General features: G+C 43.5%; 1 protein-coding gene across 3 annotated transcripts in view; it reads right to left on the minus strand.

Annotated features, from left to right (window-relative positions):
- The window catches only part of RIDA (reactive intermediate imine deaminase A homolog), a 48,898-nt gene that overhangs the window by 20,257 nt on the left and 3,705 nt on the right, over window positions 1-24,936 (minus strand). The window contains exon 1 of one of the 3 annotated variants that reach the window (XM_069731634.1): window positions 15,412-15,555. The exons of 1 other annotated variant lie outside the window; for it this stretch is intronic. In XM_069731634.1, coding sequence (XP_069587735.1) covers window positions 15,412-15,476 — 65 coding nt within the window. In that variant the 5' untranslated portion in view covers window positions 15,477-15,555. Of the gene's footprint in view, window positions 1-13,639; window positions 13,748-15,411; window positions 15,556-24,936 lie in introns of those variants that run through there. One more of the 3 variants, XM_069731635.1, reaches the window with a different exon arrangement.

A 24,936-nucleotide genomic window follows, 5' to 3' on the forward strand; every position in this document is an offset into this window, starting at 1 on the left:
GTTAATCAGCGTTCTAAAGCCGTGCTGCCGCCGCACTGAGAGCCCCGCTGCCTGGAGGAAATTAACTTTATTCCTCCCGGCAGTCTCTGGCTTTCATTTATAGGGGTGCGACTGCAGATATGGCGCATGAGAAACTGATGAGTATCCAGCACACTGATGGAACGTGATCCTTTTTCGCCCCACCATGTGTGGATGAGGCATAATGTGGAGAATCACTCCAGGGAGGACTTGAGTACATTCATTTGTGACAAATTTTGCGACTTTTAAAAAAGTCGTAGTTGATGAATCAAGTAAAAACATCTGGAAACCCCAAACTCTGCCCATAATGGCGAACAAGACTTTAAAAAAGATGCAAATTAAAAAGAATAAGGCGATGAATCCGGCATAAAGTTTTGTCTGGACTGTATATAACTGTAGGAGTAGCCATAGACGGGGTTTAACCATATGAATGTAAAAATTCACTAATAATAAGCAGACATGTAGACAATGCTAACAAAGTACACTGGGAGAAACATTTGTCATTACTCAAATTCTGCATTATTAAAAAAACAAAAAAAAACAAACGCCTTTCAATTTGGATTTAGAGTAGAAACGAGATATTTTTACAGTGGTGTTGCCCTTAATATATGATGACACAAAAAGTTAATATTTACCCGTGTCACTTATGACAGGTGAATAGTTACTACATGAACCATTTCCTTATTTTTCCTACATGAGAGAAGCGATCTAGTGTCCCAGAAATGGAGGGTGTCGGCGCAGCACTGGGGCATGGAGGAGCTTGGTGGGACTTGCCGGAGGACTCCCATATGACTGGACAGCGGGAGGCAACTCCTCGGAGATATTGTTTTACTTATTTACAGACAGTTCAAAAGGTCGTCTTGCCCTTGGCTGAAGGTAAAGCCGACAGCCTGCAATCAAGACTCAAATACTGGTAAAAAACAAGAAGGCCATGCTGTGCTGAGCTACTACACTTCTTGCCATTATGTTCTGTTACCGCAGAATTGTTCAATATCCTACATAATAATAATCTTTATATAGCACCAACATATTCCGCAGCGCTTTACAATTCAACAGTTCATATACAACAGTTATAAGTAACAAAGTTAAAAGATTATACAATAATTTAAGCAAAATAATGACGCCCCTGCTCTTCAGAGCTTACAATCTACAATGAGGTGGGGGTGACACAAGGGGCTTATTTACAACTAGATGGTGGCCCGATTCTAACGCATCGGGTATTCTAGAATATGCATGTCCACGTAGTATATTGCCCAGTCACGTAGTATACAGCACAGAGCCACGTAGTATACAGCACAGAGCCACGTAGTATACAGCATAGACACGTAGTATATTGCCCAGCCACGAAGTATATTGCCCAGCCACGCAGTATATTATCCAGCCACGCAGTATATTGCCCAGCCACGCAGTATATTGCCCAGCCACGCAGTATATTGCCCAGCCATCTTGAGGGAATGGGGGATAGATAAAGGCAGCATGAGCTGATCACCAGCCAATATTTGTAGTGTTTTGGGTGTGGTGGAGTTTGATGTTCAAATAGAGAATGGTCTATATACAGGTCCGTCTCAAAAAATTTGCATATAGTGTTACATTTCATTATTTACCATAATGTAATGATTACAATAAAACTTTCATATATTATAGATTCATTATCCACCAACTGAAATTTGTCAGGTCTTTTATTGTTTTAATACTGATGATTTTGGCATACAACTCCTGATAACCCAAAAAACCTGTCTCAATAAATTAGCATATCAAGAAAGGGTTCTCTAAACGACCTATTACCCTAATCTTCTGAATCAACTAATTAACTCTAAACACATGCAAAAGATACCTGAGGCTTTTATAAACTCCCTGCCTGGTTCATTACTCAAAACCCCCATCATGGGTAAGACTAGCGACCTGACAGATGTCAAGAAGGCCATCATTGACACCCTCAAGCAAGAGGGTAAGACCCAGAAAGAAATTTCTCAACAAATAGGCTGTTCCCAGAGTGCTGTATCAAGGCACCTCAATGGTAAGTCTGTTGGAAGGAAACAATGTGGCAGAAAACGCTGTACAACGAGAAGAGGACACCGGACCCTGAGGAAGATTGTGGAGAAGGACCGATTCCAGACCTTGGGGAACCTGAGGAAGCAGTGGACTGAGTCTGGTGTGGAAACATCCAGAGCCACCGTGCACAGGCGTATGCAGGAAATGGGCTACAGGTGCCGCATTCCCCAGGTAAAGCCACTTTTGAACCATAAACAGCGGCAGAGGCGCCTGACCTGGGCTACAGAGAAGCAGCACTGGACTGTTGCTAAGTGGTCCCAAGTACTTTTTTCTGATGAAAGCAAATTTTGCATGTCATTCGGAAATCAAGGTGCCAGAGTCTGGAGGAAGACTGGGGAGAAGGAAATGCCAAAATGCCTGAAGTCCAGTGTCAAGTACCCACAGTCAGTGATGGTGTGGGGTGCCATGTCAGCTGCTGGTGTTGGTCCACTGTGTTTCATCAAGGGCAGGGTCAATGCAGCTAGCTATCAGGAGATTTTGGAGCACTTCATGCTTCCATCGGCTGAAATGCTTTATGGAGATGAAGATTTCATTTTTCAGCACGACCTGGCACCTGCTCACAGTGCCAAAACCACTGGTAAATGGTTTACTGACCATGGTATTACTGTGCTCAATTGGCCTGCCAACTCTCCTGACCTGAACCCCATAGAGAATCTGTGGGATATTGTGAAGAGAAAGTTGAGAGACGCAAGACCCAACACTCTGGATGAGCTTAAGGCCGCTATTGAAGCATCCTGGGCCTCCATAACATCTCAGCAGTGTCACAGGCTGATTGCCTCCATGCCACGCCGCATTGAAGCAGTCATTTCTGACAAAGGATTCCCGACCAAGTATTGAGTGCATAACTGAACATTATTATTTGATGGTTTTTTTGTTTGTTATTAAAAAACACTTTTATTTGATTGGATGGGTGAAATATGCTAATTTATTGAGACAGGTTTTTTGGGTTATCAGGAGTTGTATGCCAAAATCATCAGTATTAAAACAATAAAAGACCTGACAAATTTCAGTTGGTGGATAATGAATCTATAATATATGAAAGTTTTATTGTAATCATTACATTATGGTAAATAATGAAATTTAACACTATATGCTAATTTTTTGAGAAGGACCTGTATATAAAAAGGACTTCGATTAGGGGACGTGATAGGCCGCCCTAAACAGATGTGTGTTTAGGGAGCACCTAAAACTGTAGTTGTGGTTAGTTCTAATTTCTTGGGGTTGAGCATTCCAAAGAATAGATGCAGCTCAGGAGAAGTCATGGACTCAAGTTAGTGTGGATGTTAGTCGAAAGTCGCTTGCAGAGCGTAAGGAGCAGGTAGGCCGATAAACAGAAATGAGGTAGGAGATGTAGGGGGATGCCGCACTGTGGAGAGCTTTGTGGGGGAGAAGAAGCAGTTTAAATTAGATCCAATAATGTTTGGGCAGCCAGTGCAATGACCGACAGAGCAGAGGCGTCCGAGTAACAATTAGCCAGAAAGATGACCCCCGTCTGCTGCATTAAGGATGCAGAGGGGAAAGTAAAGTAGAGTGAGGGTAAGGCGTCATTTCCATGGTGAGAAAGGAGCGGATTCTAGAGATGTTCTTCAGGTGCAAGCGGTGAGAGATTGTATATAGGAAGTGAAGGAAAGATTAGTGTCAAACATAACACCCACACATCGAGCCTGCTAGATTGTGTTTTTAGCATGGAGTTTAATAAAACAGCCAAAGTTTCCATGGTTCGGTCTTGGAGCATTTTTAGTTTCTGCATAAAGTACGTAATTTAGGTTGCTTTTTTTCTTTCCTATTTTTGTTTATTGTACTGTTTAGAGCATTTGTTAACATTTTTTTGAGCTGCATTTTTTTTCCCCTCAATTACCATATTTTTTGGACTATACAAAGCACTTTTTTACTCCGAAAATGTGGAGGAAAATAGGGGGTGCGTCTTATAGTCCCGATGTGCTTGCTCTGGCTATAGATGGGTTGTGAGGGAGCGGCAGCGGGTCAAAGGAGGCAGGAGCCGGTGGCTGCAGCTAACGCTTGTGCCCACTGTAAAGAGAAATGAATATTCACTGCTCTCCATGCTCTAAGTTTTTCTAATTTCCCCATATAAAACCTTGGTACGTCTTGTACCCCGAAAAGTACGGTACCCGAGTTTGCTGAGAAAAAAAAAAAAAAAACAAACAAAACACATGACCATGTTTCATGCAGTGATATGGTTTATATCTGGGGAACTCCAGCATCTCTATAAATAAAATGCCGGACCCAAATGTGACAGCCTGTATTTTTATGCGGCTGTCTCGCTCAGACCAGGAGAGCCGACGGCCAGACCAAGGATTGGGTTGCGACTCTCGCGCAAGTAATCCGGCTGTTTGACTGCATCCTTAGAGGGGTTTTCCAGTTTCAGAAAACTAAGTCTCCATCACTGCTCTGGGTGTCTGTTATTGTTTGCAGCACGGATGTCACGTTGACAACGATGAAGCAAATCAATAAGCTCATGCCAATATAGCATCAACACTGAAAACAACAGACGCCAGGAGAAGTGTCGGAGACTAGGTCAGCTACATGCACAATACATAAGAACGCACAGAGATTACATAAGAACGCACAGAGATCAGCTACATGTACAATACATAAGAACGCACAGAGATCAGCTACATGTACAATACATAAGAACGCACAGAGATCAGCTAAATGTACAACATATAAGAACGCAGAGATCAGCTACATGTACAATACATAAGGACACAGAGATTAGCTACATGTACAATACCTAAGAATGCACAGAGATCAGCTACATTTAGGCCATGTTCACACGATCCTTTTTTTCATGCGGAATTGCCGCGATTTTCCCGCTGCGGGTCCGCAGCTGTTTTCCATGCAGGGTACATTACATTGTACCCTATGGAAAACAGGAACTGCTGTGCCCACAATGCGGAAAATAAAAAAAAAAGCCGCGCTGAATAGCTGCGGGAAAAAAGAAGTACCATGTCACTTCTTTTTTCGGAGCCGCAGCGGTTCTGCACCCATTGACCTCCATTGTGAGGTCAAACCCGCAGTAAAACCCGCAGATGAAAAAAATATCTGCGGGTTTTACTGCGGTTTGTGGTGCAGAACCGCTGCAGCAGGAAGTGCGGGGAAGCGGGCGGAAGTGCGTGGGCGGAGTGTGGCTGCCCCCCCGTGCTCCGATCCCGCCCGCCCGTGCTCCAATCCCACCGCCCCGTGCTCCGATGCCCCCCTCCAGTGCTCCGATGCCCCCCCCGTGCCCTAATCTCCCCCCCTTATACTTACCCGGCGTCCCGGTGTCCGGCCGGCCGTCTTCTCCCTGGGCGCCGCCATCTTGCAAAATGGCGGGCGCATGCGCAGTGCGCCCGCCGAATCTGCCGGCCGGCAGATTCGTTCCAAAGTGCATTTTGATCACAGATATAATCTCAGTGACCAAAATAAAAAAAATAGTAAATGACACCCCCACCCTTTGTCACCCCCGTAGGTAGGGACAATAAAAAAATTAAGAATTTTTTTTTTTTTTCCACTAAGGTTAGAATAGGGTTAGGGTTAGGGGTAGGGTATTTTCAGCCATTTTAACCCTAAAAAACTTCCTAGAAAACACACAGACTCTGCATAGAAAACTGCATAAAAAAAAGGATAAAAAAAAAGGATCAAAAAACGGATAAAAAAAAGGACCAAAAAAAGGACCTGCGTTTTCTGCCAAGAGCTGCAGTTTTTTAAAAAACAGTCCTGAAAAAAAAAGGATGGAAATCAGGAACGTGTGAACATACCCTTATAGTACATACAGTGCCTTGCGAAAGTATTCCGCTCCCTGGAACTTTTTAACCTTTTCCAACATATCATGCTTCAAACATAAAGATACCAAATGTAAATTTTTGGTGAAGAATCAACAAGTGGAACACAATTGTGAAGTTGAATGAAATTTATTGGTTATTTTAAATTTTTGTGGAAATTCAAAAACTGAAAAGTGGGGCGTGCAATATTATTCGGCCCCTTTACTTTCAGTGCAGCAAACTCACTCCAGAAGTTCATTGTGGATCTCTGAATGATCCAATGTTGTCCTAAATGCCTAATAGTGATAAATATAATCCACCTATGTGTAATCAAGTCTCCGTATAAGGCCATGTTTACACATTGTGGTTTTCTACCGCGGATCTGCAGCGTTTTTGACGCTGCGGATCTGCAGCAGTTTTCCATGCGGTTTACAGTACCATGTAAACCTATGGAAAACCAAATCCGCTGTGCACATGCTGCGGAAAAAAACGTGCGGAAACGCAGAAGTTTTTTCCGCAGCATGTCAATTCTTTGTGCGGATCTGCAGCGTTTCTGCACCCAATGACTTGCATTGAGTCGGGCACATCCGCAGCAAAACCGCAGATGTAAAAAAGATCTGAGGTTTAGCTGCGGGTGAAAACGCTGCAGATCGGTAGGGGGGAGTGGGTGGAGACTGTCTGTGTGTGCAGGCGGGGTCTGTGCAGGACTGCCGGGGGTCTTTGTGTGTGTGTGCAGGCATCGTCCGATGGGACTACAAGTCCCATCGGGCTATGCCTGCTACAAGGACAGTGATTGACAGATTAGTGAATGATGGGACAGTAGTAGTCCCATCATCCGGCTAATGTGTTGAATGTACAAAAAAACCCCCCCACAAACATACAACACAATATACAACACACAACATACAACATAACAGAACACACAACATATAACAGAACATACAACATATAACATACAATGCATACATACAGTACATTCATACATATATATACATACATAGAGTACATACTCACCATCACCTTGTCACTTTGATCCCCGAAGCCAGTGTCACCTGTAAAAAATATTAAAATAATAAATAACCAATATACTCCCTGATCCGCAGAAATCAAATTAAAACGAGTGTCCCACGACGATCTCCCGTGGAGAGCAGCAGCATCAGCAGATGCGACCGCTCTCCACGGGCTCCAGGAATACAATGACGGAAGGTATCCTTCCGCACTGTATTCCTCCAACACTGTAAAAAAATAGTCCCTAGTCTCACTTGTGGCACTGCTGTGTGAGAAAGCTACCACGCAGCAATGTCATAAAATGAGACCCTGAACTAAGGTAACCTCTTCAGTGATGCACTGCAGGAGCCATCGTCTCCAGTCAGTGTGCCACTGAAGGTCTATAGAGCAGTGACATCACGCGATGTCACTGTTCTATAGGGCAGATCGTTGTGGGACACCCGTTATTAATTGAACTACGGCGGACAGGTAGTATACGGTTTATTATTTTTAATTTTTTACAGGCGATCGAGTATGGCAAGTATGGTTACATTAAGAATATTAAAATACTTTTCTCTGGCTGTGTCTATTTTGTTTTTTAACTCTTTCACTACTCTAGGATTAATAATGGATAGGCGTCTTATTACGCCTCTCCATTATTAACCCGGCTTAATGCCACCTTACAATAGCAAGGTAACATTAACCCCTTATTACCCCATATCCCACCGCCACTCGGGAGTGGGACGAGAGGGGCTAAGTCCCGGAATTGCCGCATCTCACAGATGCGCCATTTCTGGGGCGGCTGAGGGCTGGTATTTGTAGCCGGGGGGGCCCAATATCCATGGCCCCTCTCTAGGCTATGAAAATCAGCCCGCAGCTGTCTGCGTAGCCTGGCTATAAAGTATAGGGGAACCCCGCGTCTTTTTTTGGGGGGGGGGGGTCCTCCTATTTTAATAGCCAGTAAAGGCTACGCAGACAGCTGCGGGCTGATATTCATAGCCTGGGAGGGGCCATGGGTATTACCGCCTTCCCAGGCTACAAATATTGGCCCCCGGCTGTCGGCTTTGCCCCTCTAGCGCACAAAATTGCGCGGGAGCCCACGCCATTTTTTTCTTTTTTTTAACTAAACATTCAATAAGAAACATAGGCCTCGCTATTATATATCTATGGATATATCTATGGATATAACTATGGCTATATCGATCTATAGATATATTTATAGATAGATATATCTATAGATACATAGATGTTTCTATCCATATATCTATCTGGCTACTTTCACACATCAGGTTTTTGCCTTCAGGCACAATCCGGCGAGTTTTGAAAAAAGACGGATCCGTGTTTTTTTCCGCCAGATCAGTTTTTTTCTCATAGCTATATTAGCACCGGATTGCACCTGATAGCCACACGTTTCATCCGTTTTTTGCTGGATCCGTCAGAAAAACGGTTTCCAGCGGACGGAGAAAACGTACAGAAGAACGTTTTTTCTGTCCGGCGAAAAACTTATGAAACGGAGAAGTGACATGATGAATCCGGCATCCGAATCTGGTTTTTCAAGCATTTTTTCCATTGAAATCATGCACATTTTCCGCTCTCTACCTTAAAAAAAACGGATCAGTTGCATCAGTTTTTCACTATTTACAACGGATCAGTATTTTCAAAAATTCGCCGGATCCTGCCTGATGGATAGATGTAGATGAATATATGGATAGTTAGGCTACTTTCACACATCAGTTTGTTTCCGTCAGGCAGGATCGGGCACATTTTTGAAAAAACGGATGCGTTGCAAATAGTGAAAAACTGATGCAACTGATCGTTTTTTTTTTTTTTTTTTTTAAGAGAGCGAGAGAAAGAACGGAAGATGTGCATGATTTCAATGGAAAAAAGAAAAAAAAAAAAAAAAAAAAAAAATGTATGAAAAACCGGATTCGGAGGCCGGATTCATCATTTCTGCTGCCCGACTAATCCACCTGTCCCCCCGCTATTCCCCGGCCTCTCCCCTCTGTCAATCCCTGCACTGGCTCCCCATCACCCAGAGACTCCAGTACAAAAGCCTAACCATGACATATAAAGCCATCCACAACCTGTCTCCTCCATACATCTGTGACCTCGTCTCCCGGTACTTTCCTGCACGCAACCTCCGATCCTCACAAGATCTCCTTCTCTACTCCCCTATTATCTCCTCTTCCCACAATCGCATACAAGATTTCTCTCGTGCATCCCCCCTACTCTGGAATGCTCTACCACAACATATCAGACTCTCGCCTACCATCGAAACCTTCAAAAAGAACCTGAAGACCCACCTCTTCCGACAAGCCTACAACCTGCAGTAACCACCGATTGACCAAACCGCTGCACGGCCAGCTCTACCCTCACCTACTGTATCCTCACCCATCCCTTGTAGATTGTGAGCCCTCGCGGGCAGGGTCCTCTCTCCTCCTGTACCAGTTGTGACTTGTATTTTTCAAGATTATTGTACTTGTTTTATTATGTATACCCCTCCTCACATGTAAAGCGCCATGGAATAAATGGCGCTGTAATAATAAATAATAATAATAATAATTTCACATCTCAGTTTCATATGTTTTTCGCAGGATCCGTCGCTGGGCGTTTTTTCGCTGGACAGAAATAAAACTTTCCTCTATACGTTTTCTCCGTCCGCTGGAAACAGGTTTTTTTTTGACAGATCCGGCAAAAAAATGGATGAAACGTGAGGCCATCAGGCGCTAATACAACTCTACGAAAAAAAAAAAAAAAAAAAAGGCGAAAAACCGGATACATTTTTTCAAAACTCGCCGGATTATGCCTGATGGCAAAAACCTGATGTGTGAAAGTAGCCTATCTATCCATATATCTATCTACATCTACAGTTGTGGCCAAAAGTATTGACACCCCTGCAATTATGTCAGATAATACTAATAGTTTCTTTGGCTAGGTTCACATGGCGTTATGTGAACCCGTTAAACGGACTACGTTACACCGCGGCATAACACGGTGTAACGTAGTCGGTTAACGCCGCCATTGCTTGTAATGGTGAACGCATCGCTAGCGCACGCCCATATTGGGCGTGTGCTAGCGATGTGCCGTCATTTGAGTGATGGACCTCAAAACGCTGCTTGCAGCGTTCGCGGTCCGTTCCTCGCTAGCGCAGATCATGCATCTGCCTTAGCGGGATCGGCAAACGCGATCCCTTTTGGGATATTGCGTTACCGCAGTCCGTAGCGCTATGCGCTAAATGGACTGCCCTAACGCAATGTGAACCTAGCCTTTCTGAAAAGATTGCAATCACAAATTCTTTGGTATTATTATTTCACTTAATTTGTCTTAAATGAAAAAACACAAAAGAGAATGAAGCAAAAAGCAAAACATTGATCATTTCACACAAAACTCCAAAAATGGGCCAGACAAAAGTATTGGCACCCTCAGCCTAATACTTGGTTGCACAACCTTTAGCCAAAATAACTGCGACCAACCGCTTCCGGTAACCATCAATGAGTTTCTTACAATGCTCTGCTGGAATTTTAGACCATTCTTCTTTGGCAAACTGCTCCAGGTCCCTGATATTTGAAGGGTGCCTTCTCCAAACTGCCATTATTAGATCTCTCCACAGGTGTTCTATGGGATTCAGGTCTGGACTCATTGCTGGCCACCTTAGAAGTCTCCAGTGCTTTCTCTCAAACCATTTTCTAGTGCTATTTGAAGTGTGTTTTGGGTCATTGTCCTGCTGGAAGACCCATGACCTCTGAGGGAGACCCAGCTTTCTCACACTGGGCCCTACATTATGCTGCAAAATTTGTTGATAGTTTTTAGACTTCATAATGCCATGCACACGGTCAACCAGTCCAGTGCCAGAGGCAGCAAAGCAACCCCAAAACATCAGGGAACCTCCACCATGTTTGACTGTAGGGACCGTGTTCTTTTCTTTGAATGCCTCTTTTTTTCTCTTGTAAACTCTATGTTGATGCCTTTGCCCAAAAAGCTCTACTTTTGTCTCATCTGACCAGAGAACATTCTTCCAAAACGTTTTAGGCTTTTTCAGGCAAGTTTTGGCAAACTCCAGCCTGGCTTTTTTAGGTCTTGGGGTAAGAAGTGGGGTCTTCCTGGCTCTCCTACCATACAGTCCCTTTTCATTCAGACGCCGACGGATAGTACGGGTTGACACTGTTGTACCCTCGGACTGCAGGGCAGCTTGAACTTGTTTGGATGTTAGTCGAGGTTCTTTATCCAACATCCGCACAATCTTGCGTTGAAATCTCTTGTGAATTTTTCTTTTCTGTCCACATCTAGGGAGGTTAGCCACAGTGCCATGGGCTTTAAACTTCTTGATGACACTGCGCACGGTGTCTTTGGTCTTTTCTTTTCTCCATGCTCAATGTGGTACACACAAGAACACAGGACAGAGGTTGAGTCAACTTTAATCCATGTCAACTGGCTGCAAGTGTGAGTTAGTTATTGCCAACACCTGTTAGGTGCCACAGGTAAGTTACAGGTGCTGTTAATTACACAAATTAGAGAAGCATCACATGATTTTTCGAACAGTGCCAATACTTTTGTCCACCCCCTTTTTTATGTTTGGTGTGGAATTATATCCAATTTGGCTTTAGGACATTTCTTTTTGTATTTTTTCATTTAAGACAAATTAAATGAAGAGAATAACAAAGAATTTGTGTTTGCAATCATTTTCAGGACGAAACTGAGTATTATCTGACAGAATTGCAGGGGTGTCAATACTTTTGGCCACAACTGTATCTATATATCCATCTGTCTGTCTATCTGTGTATGTAATGGAGTGTGGGTTAGACAAATGTAAAAGAGGAGGTTGGACAAGACACGACAAATCTTTTTTTTTTTGTTCAATAATACATCTTTATTTAGCTTTCAAAAACGCATACAAACCCACCTCCAAAAACTGCATCAAAAATGCACCTCTGTTTTCTGCCAAGAGCTGCATATTTAGTGCAGAAAAATTCGCAGGCAAATCTGCAACGTGTGCACATAGTCTCAAGTCTCAGGGTTCAGTTTGAAGCACAGAGAACATCATGAAGACCAAGGAACACAACAGGCAGGTCCGTGATACTGTTGTGGAGAAGTTTAAAGCCAGATTTGGATACAAAAGGATTTCCAAAACTTAAACATCCCAAGGAGCACTGTGCAAGCGATCAAATGAAATTGAAGGAGTATCATACCACTGCAAATCTACCAAGACCCGGCTGTCCCTCTAAACGTTCATCTCAAACAAGGAGAAGACTGATCAGAGATGCAGCCAAGAGGCCCATGATCACTCTGGATGAACTGCAGAGATCTACAGCTGAGGTGGGACACAATCAGTCGTACATTGCACAAATCTGGCCTTTATGGAAGAGAGGCAAGAAGAAAGCTATTTCTCAAAGATATCCATAAAAAGTGTTGATAAAAGTTTGCAACAAGCCACCTGGGAGACACACCAAACATGTGAAAGAAGGTGCTCTGGTCAGATGAAACCAAAATCAAACTTTTTGGCAACAATGCCAAACGATATGTTTGGCGTAAAGGCAACACAGCTCGTCACCCTGAACACACCATCCCCACTGTCAAACATGGTGGTGGCAGCATCATGGTTTGGGCCTGCTTTTCTTCAGCAGGGACAGGGAAGATGGTTAAAATTGATGGGAAGATGGATGGAGCCAAATACAGGACCATTCTTGAAGAAAACCTGTTGGAGTCTGCAAAAGACCTGAGACTGGGACGAAGATTTGTCTTCCAACAAGACAATGATCCCAAACATAAAGCAAAATCTACAATGGAATGGTTCACAAATAAAGGTATCCAGGTGTTAGAATGGCCAAGTCAAAGTCCAGACCTCAATCCAAGCGAGAATCTGTGGAAAGAGCTGAAAACTGCTGTCCACAAACGATCTCCATCAAACCTCACTGAGCTCAAGCTGTTTGCCAAGGAAGAATGGGCAAGAATTTCAGTCTCTCGATGTACAACACTGATAGACATACCCCAAGCAACTTGCAGCTGTAATCGCAGCAAAAGGTGGCGCAACAAAGGTTAAAGGGGCCGAATAATATTGCACGCCCCACTTTTCAGTTTTTGAATTTTCACGGCAAATTAGCCTCCATACCTTGACAAGGCAGAGATGGTATGTCACTCTCCATAAGGAGAAACGATACCCCTTAGACCCCAGTCCAGAGCCTCTCACCTAGCCAAATTAGTTCTCATGCTTCGCACCGACGAGGGCCAACAGCCCGAAACACCGTGTCTGCGAATTGAGATACTAATTTGGCTTTTATCTTAAGTCATATTGCACAACTCGTTAAAGAGTTGATTGTGACTTGTAGGATCACTACTTCCAACAGGTGGCGCTATAGAGTTAAGTCCTCTTTTTCTCAGAAGAGGCAATTTGCATATTGAATTTTCACAAAAATTTTAAATAACCAATAAATTTCGTTCAACTTCACAATTGTGTTCCACTTGTTGATTCTTCACCAAAACTTTACATTTGGTATCTTCATGTTTGAAGCATGATATGTGGGAAAAGGTTGAAAAAAGTTCCAGGGGACCAAATACTTTCGCAAGGCACCCTAAGGACGCACAGAGATCAGCTACATTTACAGTACATAAGGACGCACAGAGATCAGGTACATGTACAATAAAGCAAGTGACAAAGGCATATTACACACTTTAGGACATTTCTGCCGACGGTATTACTATCACAATGTAAAGCTGTAAAACAAGACACCAGACGCGGTAAAGTCAAATGCAATTATATAATCTCCGTATAGGATGACTGTCATGCAGCAATTTACCATATATTGAGCAGTATAAAGACCTCATACCTGTAGAGATTCCTTCGGTCAGGGGCTGTGGGAGTATAAATAATGCGCCTTAGTATATCAGACATGTTGGTCTGTGGTGTGTCTGCCCGGTCATTGTGAATCTCCGCGCTCAGTGAAAGTTATAACCTTTGAATTCTATTGACGTAGAAGTCAGCCAGAGAGAGGATTATTGATCTTGCCCCATTACTGCTATACAGTGTGAGCCACAGACAAGTCATCCAGCAGACCGCTAGATCTTCACACATACAGGTGATAATATATTCATCTAATGCTGAGCAATGTGGAAACTTATTTATACAGAATCTGCTGGGAATTTTAAAGTTAAAGGGGTTGTCCACTATTAGGACAACTCCTTCTTGATGAAAATGTTTGTCCTCCATAAAATAATAACAATTATACTCACCTCCCGTGCTGGCGCCGTTCCAAATATCATCACTCAGTTCCGGGGCTCTTGCGCAGTTGTTGTGACATGGGACTCTGGCGCCCAAACAGCACTGGTGTCACTGGCATCTAAATTTTTATGGAGGCTCAGAACGTGGCACCGTAGGCTTTGGACGACAGATTCAGGGAACGTCATGGGAAGCGCTGAACTACATCGGCCTTTATTTTTTTTCCCCAGAATAAATTGGTGAACGAGGGACAGTGTCAGTGTCTCCTTTCAGCGCTCTTGTGACCGATTTCTACCTTCAACCCCTTGCTTTTATTTCTGTCTTTTTAGGTTTCTATTTGTGGATTACGTCGGAATCCCTTGACTACGTCTGACCTGCATGATTTTTTTTTAAATAAATTGGTGAACCACCAGGGAAAGTGTGTTTTTCTTTTTAAATAAAGTATTTTTTTTCTCTTTAGTATTGGATGGGTAATGGGGGTGTCTGATAGACACTTCTCAATTACTAACACCAGGGCTTGATGTCAGCCGTGGTTTTGGACAATTCACATCTGACATCAACCCCGAGCCCCATTACCCCAATTTCCAAGGCATCAGGGCAATGTGGAAGAGCCAAGGCGAAACACCGTGTATCTGATGTGATGCGTATTTTTGGGCTAGAAAGGGCCCAATAAACATGGACTTTCCCAGCCTGATAACATCAGCTCACAGCTGTCTGCTTTACCTTTGCTGCCTTCATATTAAAGGAGGAACCCCATGTCATTTTTTTTTTATTTGTTAGGTTAAACAAGCATAAAAAGCTATAGAATAAATTCCACATGAAAGGCACCAAAGGGTCCAATTTTAAAACGTGGTGGTGGTGGTGGTGGTGGTGGTGGTGGTGGGGTGAAATTATATATCTACAGGATATTTATCTATATCTCAGCAAGTCATTCCAGATTTGAACCTAACATTGCTGCTTTGCTTTATTAAAGCTGTTTGTATATTTGTGTGGAAAATAATGATTATGTTCTGGAATTTCAGTAGTAGTTGCATCAAAAACTAATATGGATGCTGAATATTACAATAAAATGATCATTGCACTGACAATCCAGTTTTTGCAGGTTTGTATTACAGCCCTATGTTATTATAGAAATATTCCTGCATGAAATGGGAAGGACTGCAATAACATTACCTTTGAGGAATTGCTATTTAAGCAATTCCCCCATACAATCATTAATGTGGTCTGAAACGTGAAGGTTCCCCAAAGCATCTTTTAAAATAATTTTTCCATGAAGAACGTATTGTAATGATATGACATGAATAAGTTTATTTCTGCACATTGATATGTCACCGATATATTAAGTCACAGACGGTACAATAGACAAATCACCAACAATCGTACCTGTAAACCCCCTGGAGAACAGGCGCTCTCGGCGTAAGAATGACGCGTCTCATTGTGAATGACATGATGTTTTCTGGAGCGTCGACCTGTAACTGCAGGATCTGAGGAGCCAGCGGAAGACATAACCTTTGATTGCTATTGACTTAGGGAGTCACCCAAGTTACGGTCGGAAGATCCTACTGGCTCGATCTGACCAATAAAAACAACATCAATCTGAGAAGTGTTGATCATAAACACGTGTCGCCTCCTGAAAGCACAACTGCTTAACGAGAGGTTTGTATGAGCAACCACTGACATCCGACACATGAACTAAGGTAATGAAATATCTGTCCCCGACCACAAACAGGCAAAATCAGGCAATAATAAAAAAAAAGGATACTTACACATCTTTGCTGTTCCAGCACCTCCATTCGTGATGGCCCCTTATACCCTACTAATCCACTGCAGCCAATCACTGGCCTCAGCGGTTTATGGAACAAGACCGATGGTGCCAGTGATTAGCTGCAGCCTTTTTCCAGCAGACTTTAACAGGGGGCTGGAAAAAAATCACTGAAATGGTAGGAAATAGTGTTCAAACGGAATTGGAACACCATGGGGAAGACACCTGGACACATCTGACTCCTAAATTGCCGATGGGATGAGTACTATCAGAGTGTTACACCACTTTTACGGACTGACAATAAAACATTCAAAACGGAAGATAAAATGATTTTATAGGAAAAAATGTTATGAGACTTTCTTTTCTGTATAATCACTTGTAAATAAAGCAAAATGAAAAATAGAAAAGAAATCAAAAAGCCTCCTCTACCCCTTAATAGCTGGAGCACTACTCACCATATTTTTCCGTCACCTATGACTACAGTAGATGACGTAGTAGAGGGGGAAAGAAAAACTACACTCACCGGTAAATTTTAACATTTTACTACCTTAACTAGGTGTGTGACATGGTCAGATACACACTGTTTAAATTTAATTACCGTAATAAAAAGAGGGACTCAAACTCACCAAACCTATGCTGAAAATGCAAGAACTGCCAAACAATAGAAGGAAAATGGACTCCAATACACCTTGTATTAGACATAAAGGCGTCATACACATTCTGGTAAAATTGTTGTTAGGTAATAGGCTTTATGAGTCTAGGAGTCCCATGTACCAAGTGCAAGCGCTGCCAAAAATTACAAGGAGGGCCTGCAATAAACCCTGGTAGACACGTCGAGGAGGGCCTCAGAAAAACATTTTTTTCCTGTTTTTAAAGGAATGGAACTCCTAAAATGGTAAAGCCTATGCTGCAAGTTCAAGGGCTGCCTAAAAATTAGAAGTAGGGACTGCAATACACCATGGAAGACAATTTTTGAACGAGTGCCGCATGACGACCCTCTAAAAATTTGGAGCCTACAAAGTTTGACTGTACAGTGAAACTGCAAACAACTCATTTTATCAGTTATAGCTCCTTTGATTAATCAAAACCGTTGACTTGGACAACTGTGGTAATTCTAGAGCCAATATATGCAAACAAGCGCCGACCGCCAGAGAAGTGTGCATTTATCAGACCAAAACCAATCCGGGGTAGCGGGCGCAGAGTCGGGACGGTCCTTTGCGGCCTTCCCCAGCTGCGCTTTCACCGTAAGCGTTGCGACTTTGGATAACCTCAGGCCGCTTACACATCCCTGTGACTGCGGCCATCCATTCGGATGTCTGTCCCATTATCTTTCAATGGTACTTTGTGCCTACCATGGTCACACAATGCAGGTAAAAGGTTTTACTAAAGAGAGGAAAATATTTAGTCCTGACAAGGACTGTTTTAACAGTGCAGTGATATACAAGTACTGCAATAGCAATATTAAACCCTGCCTAGATGCCTCTAAACCAAAACGATCCTTTCACTCAACGCAGGTAAGGGAACAGGGAAAGTGTGAGGTGGTGGTGATAAAAAAAAAAAGAAGAAATACCCAATAGTTGTATGGCACAGAGGAATCACTGAGCATGCTGGTACAGTTTGTTAGGTACTCCTTAAAAAAAACCATTTCCCTCCTTGTCAGACTACCCTGCACATCAGGGCCTGGGTGCTAGGACAGTCTAATGAAACTGTCCCAGATCTTTGATAGTGTTCCCCTGCCTCTGTTGGACCTGATGTGTGCCTCTCTTGCCTTTCCTCCTTGGTTGCTCAATGACCTAGAACCTCTGCCGCCAGCATTGTCAGTTGGGAATTTTTGTACTAATTGTTCGACTAGGGTCTTCTGCTATTGCACCAATTTACTAGACCTCTCAGCCGCAGGAAGGGGAGATGGAAAGATATCCTTGTAGCATGGGTCGAGATGGTAGAAAAAAAACAGTAATTAGTGTTGGCCAAAATGCTTATAAGTTAAAACACGAGGGTTACAGGAAAGGCAGCAGGACAGTCAGTCATGTGTGCCAGACTACCAGAAGACTAGACTTCCCTGTCTCCACAAAGAGGATGACTCTCCCTCTCCTCCTCTTAAGCCCATCCAAGCTGAACAGACAGGATGAAGCTGGTGGGGGTAGTACCATCAGTAGCGCAACCTCCTGTTCCTCCTACTCATCATTACCCAATCCACACTGAGAAGAGGAGATGATGCTGGGCTGGGAAGTATCAGCCTGTGTACTTACTTTTTCCAGCTCTACTTGGTCCACATGCAAAGCTTCCCCTTTATTTGTGAGCAGTGAGCGTTTGAGTAGACACAGAAGAAAGGTAGTTACGCCGATTATGGAGTCCTCACTGCTCACCATCTTGCTCGATTCCTCAAAGTTTTGAAGAACCTCACAGATGTCAGACATCCATGGCCGCTCGCCAGTTGTCATGTGCAGATGCTGACCTGAATACCGACTGCCATGTTGTAGCTTGTATTCAAGTACTGCCCTCTGCTTCTCACAATGGAAAAACAACAAGAGAAAGAAAGCTATGCAAACAGGGCGCACGCCCAAAAAAATACAAACTGAATAGCAAAAAATACAAAAATAATTTATTAAAGAAAGAGACAAATGCACAAAAATAAAAACATGTAAAATACAACAACCACACTACTGGTCCCAAGATATTCATATATAAACAGCCCAAATATAAATGATATTAAACGACAACAATAAACACATGCCACAATTGGATTGTTATACCATAGAAGTATATGCATGAATATATATACATACCTTTTCCAAAACAATATATGGGAAAGGCCTATAATATGGGAAAATAAGAACCCCCTGATACTTATATAGGTAAAATATGACTCAATATTTCAAATAGCCACAATATAACAATATCTATACAAATATAAACATATATGAGCATAAGAGTCTGGGCGTCCCCAGACAACCTTGCAATAAATAAAGTGCCCTAATATAGAGAAAGAGACTAATACCATCAATGGGGCCCCAATAAGCGCATAAGAGGATAATATTAAAAAAAAAAATATATATATATATATATATATTAGCTAAGTAAAGAGATGCGACAAGCAAAGCAGCCAGGTGGGGAAATAAACCCACTCAGGTATAGAGAAGGCGTCCATAAAGATGGAAGTATGTGGCACAATGATGTAAAAAGATACAGGGGTTAAAGATAAATACCCAAAGTAGGTCATCCAGTGTGTGGCATGGGTCGTCGGCAGTCAGTAGTCAAAGGTGGAAAAGGGCGAACCCGGGATACAGAGAGTGTGGGGGGAGCCCCACGCGTATCGCTGCTAAACGCAGCTTCTCACAAAGCTTTACCAACACATGGAATATGGAGCTCCACCACCTGGTCACATCGCAACACCAGCTGGCATTTGCAAATGCTGCAGCACTGCCAGGCCGGCAGCAGCTGTAGCTGACTTGTGGAAATGGGCGCATACATGGTATACCTTCAGGGGTATCTCAGGCAAATCTTGGTAGGTTTTCAGAAACAGCTGAATCACTAAGTTGAGCATGTGGGCCAGGCATGGTTCGTGTGAGAATTTGCCAAGTGTCAGAAACGCCACCAGGTTACGGCCATTATCACACCCAACAATTCCTGGTTGAAGGAACAGTGGCAAGAAACAAAGATCTGTCTGGTCTGTTATATCTTTCAACAAGTCGATAGTGGTGTGCCGTTTGCCACCTGAGCAATTTAGTTTCAGTACAGCCTGCTGCTGCTTCACCCGGGCAGTGCTTCCAGCTTGCAACTGACATGGATGACAATTCGAAAGATGGATGGCAATGAGGGGATGCAGTAACTGGTGTAGGAGGTGGAGGAAACCCTGATGAAACTAGGGCCTGCAATCCCCAGCGTTGGTAACACGTGTGCCATCCCAGGTTCCGACTCGGTCGCGGCCTACACTAGGTTCATCCAGCATGCAGTCAGGGAAATGTAGCGCCCTTGGCCACAAGCACTTGTGAACGTGTCGATTGTTAAGTGGACCTTCCCAGTAACTGCGTTGGTCATGGCATGGGTGATATTATGGGACAAGAGCTGGTGCGAGGCAAGGTCAGCACAACGGGAAAATTACATGAGGTTTCCAAAAGCCTCGGCATCAACAAGCCTAGACAGCAACATTTCCAGGGAAAGCAGACTGGAAATGTGCCCATTTAGTGTTTGGGCCTGTAGGTGGGTATTTTTGCTTACACTTCAAGGCCTGGGGTAGGGACAGCTGAAGGCTGCGCTGGAATAAGGAAGTGTACGTGGTTGCTGATGGTGCTCGCAAATGTGCAATGACAGGTGCAGGGCAGGAAACATCCATGCATACATCATGTACAGGAGCTTGGTAAACACGTAGCACAGGGGAAGAGGCAGTGGTATCACCTACAGAAACAGTTTGTGGACCCAGGTGTTTGGCCCACCTAGTCGGGTTCTTTCATGACGTGTGCCTGAGTATGCTGGAGGTGATCACGCTGTTAGTGGTCAGGTCCCTGCTAATCTGGATACAGCACAGGCTACAAATGACCATTTGTTTTGTTTATTGTCTGCACTTTCTTTAAAAAAAGAGCCAGACTGGGGAACACTTACCCACCTTCTCCCTCTGTCCACCCAACTGCCTCTTCCTGCCTGTGGAAGTGCTGACGATCCCCGACCCTCTGCATTGCAGGCCTTGCTCTGCATAGCACCTTCCCAGGTTGGGTCAGTGACTTAATTGTACACCATCTTATCTTCCACTTCTGCACTCTGGTCCTCCTGATTTATTGACTTTACAAAATCACTTATTGACAACTGTGTTTCATCATCATCATCATCTCCCTCTTGAGACACTAACTGCCATTCCCCACCGTCTTCTTCTGGGTGCTGAAATATTTGGGCATCACTACACCCAAGCTCCTCAATGTCGCTCATGAAAAGTGCAGGGAGAGAGGCCAAAATCCGTAAATGGAAATGTAAAGAGCTCCTCGAAGTGTCCGAGTGTGGAATCCTTTGTCTCCTGGGAATCGTCATGGTGGGAGGAAGGAGGAGCAGGATGAGGATTATGTGGTTTACATTCTTGACTAGTGAGACTCGGCCATGTGGAAGAAAGGGAGGTGCTGGGAAACATACTGGAATCCATTAACTGGTATCCTACCAAACGATGTGGCTAACTAATGAAAGTAATGAAAGTATCCAACATGGGTCCGACATTAAAGTGTATAGCGTGCAATTCCTGCATGTTCATTGGCTGTCTGGCACCTGTTAGACATCTGGGGTGGGAACTCAAGCATGGCGCTCGAGAACCTGTGATACTTGACCGAATACAGAGTGTGCCCAAGTACCCCGATGCTCGATCAAGTATTGAGCACACTTGCCCATCACTAGTCCAAATAAGTAATCTTCCCAGATGCCACAAAGATTAACAAAAAACCCTTTATGGGTATTTGCCAACAGCGTCTTTTAACCTCAGGCAAACCTTTCAAGCTGAACACACTTTCGAAATCCAGCATTTTTTTCCCTGAATAGTTTTGAGTTGTTTTTGAGGACACTTCCAAATAATTTTTTCAATAGTTCTTCCAATATATACATTTTTTTTTACTTCGGCTTTCAGGATGTTTTTTCAGTTCACTGAGTAATGAAGAAACTTCTAGCATTTTGTTTTAAGCAAAAACCATGGGAAAATGTGCCAAAAGTCGCCTGGGTGTCTTTCGAGCTTTCTCATAGACTTGTAGTGTAAAACGCTGCCGCTTGCAATGGAGCAGTCCCGGGAGCGTGGCGAGGAGCGGGAAAGGCGGCGGATGGTGAGTATAGCAGGTTTTTTTTTTTTTATTATTATTTTAAACATGACATATTTTTACTAATGATGCTGCATAGGTAGCATCAATAGTAAATAGTTGGGGACACAGGGTTAATAGCAGCGGTAACGGAGTGCGTCACACCGCGGGCCGTTACCGCTGCCATTAACCCTGTGTGAGCGGTGAGTGGAGGGGATTATGGAGCGGGCGCCGGGCAGTAAGTGCAGGGGAGTAGGGGGAGGGACTAAATCGGACTGTGGCCGTCGCTGATTGGTCGCGGCAGCCATGACAGGCAGCTGCCGAGACCAATCAGCGAATGAATAACCGTGACAGAAGGACAGACAGATGGAAGTGACCCTTAGACAATTATATAGTAGATCATTCAGCAGCCATATTATCACACTGCAAGTTAAAATAAAAAAAAATAAAAAGATAACATGCCATGCTACATTACATGTCATCCAATTTTCCCAAAGAAGTCAGTGGCTACTAAAATACGGCATACAAGCACCAATTCGCTCTCCCAAACTGCAAACAAGAAAGACAGGTTTGAGGCGTAAGATTGACGTTTCATGCATCTGTCTTAACGACAGGAGTGCAGAAATAAACATTTTTTTTTTAATTAATTCAGCGCACACCACTTAATGAATTTGGCACATCCTAGTGGCGTGGGCCTCGCCAGAAATATTACTGCAGTCAGGGCTTGGACTATCATCTCTCACATGATGTACACTGCAATTTTTGATGAATTTGTCAGGCGCGTGTTCACAGGCACTGTCCTACTTTAGCAGAACTGGTCGAAAGTGGCATGAAAACACCAAAATTTGGAATTGCTTATCATTGAAAATGGGTCAAATTTTTGAACAAAGTCTTTTTTTGGCCAGAATTCTGAAGTAAACACCCTGATGAATCAAGGCGCGAGTTTGAAAGGAAGATATGGAGAGTTTCTGCTCCAAAAACAATTCAGTGTGAACCTATTGCCATATGTTACATATGTTTATTTTTTTGTATGGATGGCTGATGTAAGAGACCAGGGTCAGTATCAGTGACTCCAAAGGAACTCCTGCTTCACCTTCCCTGCCAGCTGCCACAGTTTAAGGCATCATTCACACATCAGTTATTTGCATCCGCATTCCATCAGTATTTGTAGCCAAAACCAGGAGTGTCTCCAAAATACAGAATAGGTGTTAACCTTTCTAATATAATGGTTTCTGCAAGTTCCCCTCTTGGTTTTGGCATACAAATACTAACATGTGAATGAGGCCTTAATTGTGGACTCGGACAGCGTCGCTCCTGTGTTTACACTGAGCAGTTCATATAACTACATTAATAATTTCCTATTCCATAAAACCCTTTATACTGGTGTTCCTATAACATTTCTACATAAATGCAACCTCAGAAATACATTACATGGTTTATGCTACATGACAATATTTCCATCATTCTAGTATACTCAAATAAGAAGCAGTCACATGAATACCAGTCCCAAAGTTTGTTCCTGCGATGTTAGGGCCAGTAGTCTTCACTCATTTTGCCCTTTGTGAATCCATAAAATACAAAATGGCCCAGGCGATATGACTACACACTCCCAATGAAGCGTCACAGATCATATTCGGCTTCTTCTGGGCAATGAATGATACACCATCTGAAGGAAGGACAACTTTGAGAATTAGGAATTTGGGAGTGGGGACTTATTGTAGAAGGGGGTTCTTGGTTACCATTTGAACACAGCACGAATTCTCATTCTTCGGCAGCGCTACATGTACACAATGGCATCATTGTGGAAAAAAGAAGAAGAATGTTGGACCGGTATGTAAGCAATATCAGAGGGGCAATAAGTAACGTACGGCATATAGAGGAAGACGGTATGTAAAATTCAGCCTATACTGGCCACAATTCAATACTGAAAAGGATTGCAAGCGTCACATACCGCGCCGTCCATGACCATTGGCAATCATGCTATATATGGATGCCTCCCGTTCCTGTAAGCAGCCAGGTAACTATTTAAACCTCCACTCCAGCGTTTTCTGTCATATGGTCCCTGACCCTTGTATTATATTTACCAGCCTTCATCTTCAGCTGTTCCCGTCCCTGGTCCGGTGCAGCGCCACCAGGATGTGATCGTAACTTCCGACTGACCAGAAGTCAGCGATTACAAGCCCTATGTAAGTGTATGAGGGCCTCGTTCTGACTTTCATAGACTTACATGGAGTTGTGAATTCCAGATCGCCCAGCAAACACTGCTGCGATCCGATAGGACACAATGCGCAGAAGACCAACTGGAGCGGCACTGATAAAAGATGAAGAAGGAGGCTGATAAGTATGAGAATACGGGCAGGGATCTCCGATTAGTGGCACCATTCCATTGGTAAAATTTAAAGGGAACCTGTCACCCCGTTTTTTCAGATTGAGATATAAATACTGTTAAATAGGGCCTGCGTTGTGCGTTACAATAGTGTATGTAGTGTACCCTGATTCCCGAGTTTGCATCTCGGCTTTGGGAAAATGGCCGCCGCGATCTCTTCTGCGCATGCGCGGCATCCCGCGGCCATTTTCCTGAAGCCCCGTGCAGCAGAGCACTCCATCTGCGCACGCGCGGCCCCAGGAAGATGGCCGCCCCCACCGATGACAGGGGGTAATAGCGCAGATCGCGCGCTGCTTCTTCACGTGCGCGCAGTGGATTCGTCACTGCGACATGCGCACACCACTACGCCACCAACGGAAAGCTGGGGAAGAAAAGAGCGATGTCACCACGCCCACCCGACCTGACCAGCCTGATTGACAGGCGAAAACGGCGACTTTGGTAATGTATTTCTCAGCATACATGGGGAATCAGGGTACACTACATACACTATAGTAACGCACAGCGCAGGCCCTATTTAACAGTATTTATATCTCAATCTGAAAAAACGGGGTGACAGGTTCCCTTTAAAAAAAAAAAAAAAAAAATGCTGAAGTCGTGTTTTAAAATTACTAAACCACAATTAAAAATATGTAAGAATTACATCAATTTACATAAATAAGTATTCTATAATGTGTTGTGTGTATACAGATTTCTAACAGGATGGATATACATGTTAATGAAATGCAAATAATAAAGGTTTCAAAAGATCATGATTTACTCACCATGGACTAGGAGCACCAGGCACAGAAATCCCCGTACTTACACACCTTGGCTGCTATCAATGAAGTTATTACTAGTGATGAGTGAATATACTCGTTACTCCAGATTTCTCGAGCACGCTCGGGTGTCCTCCGAGTATTTTTTAGTGCTCGGAGATTTAGTTCTCATCGCCGCAGCTGAATGATTTACATCTGTTAGCCAGCTTGATTACATGTGGGGATTCCCTAGCAACCAGGCAA

The sequence above is a fragment of the Ranitomeya imitator genome, chromosome 6 (assembly GCF_032444005.1).
Source record: "Ranitomeya imitator isolate aRanImi1 chromosome 6, aRanImi1.pri, whole genome shotgun sequence".
In the NCBI taxonomy this organism is placed as follows: domain Eukaryota; kingdom Metazoa; phylum Chordata; class Amphibia; order Anura; family Dendrobatidae; genus Ranitomeya; species Ranitomeya imitator.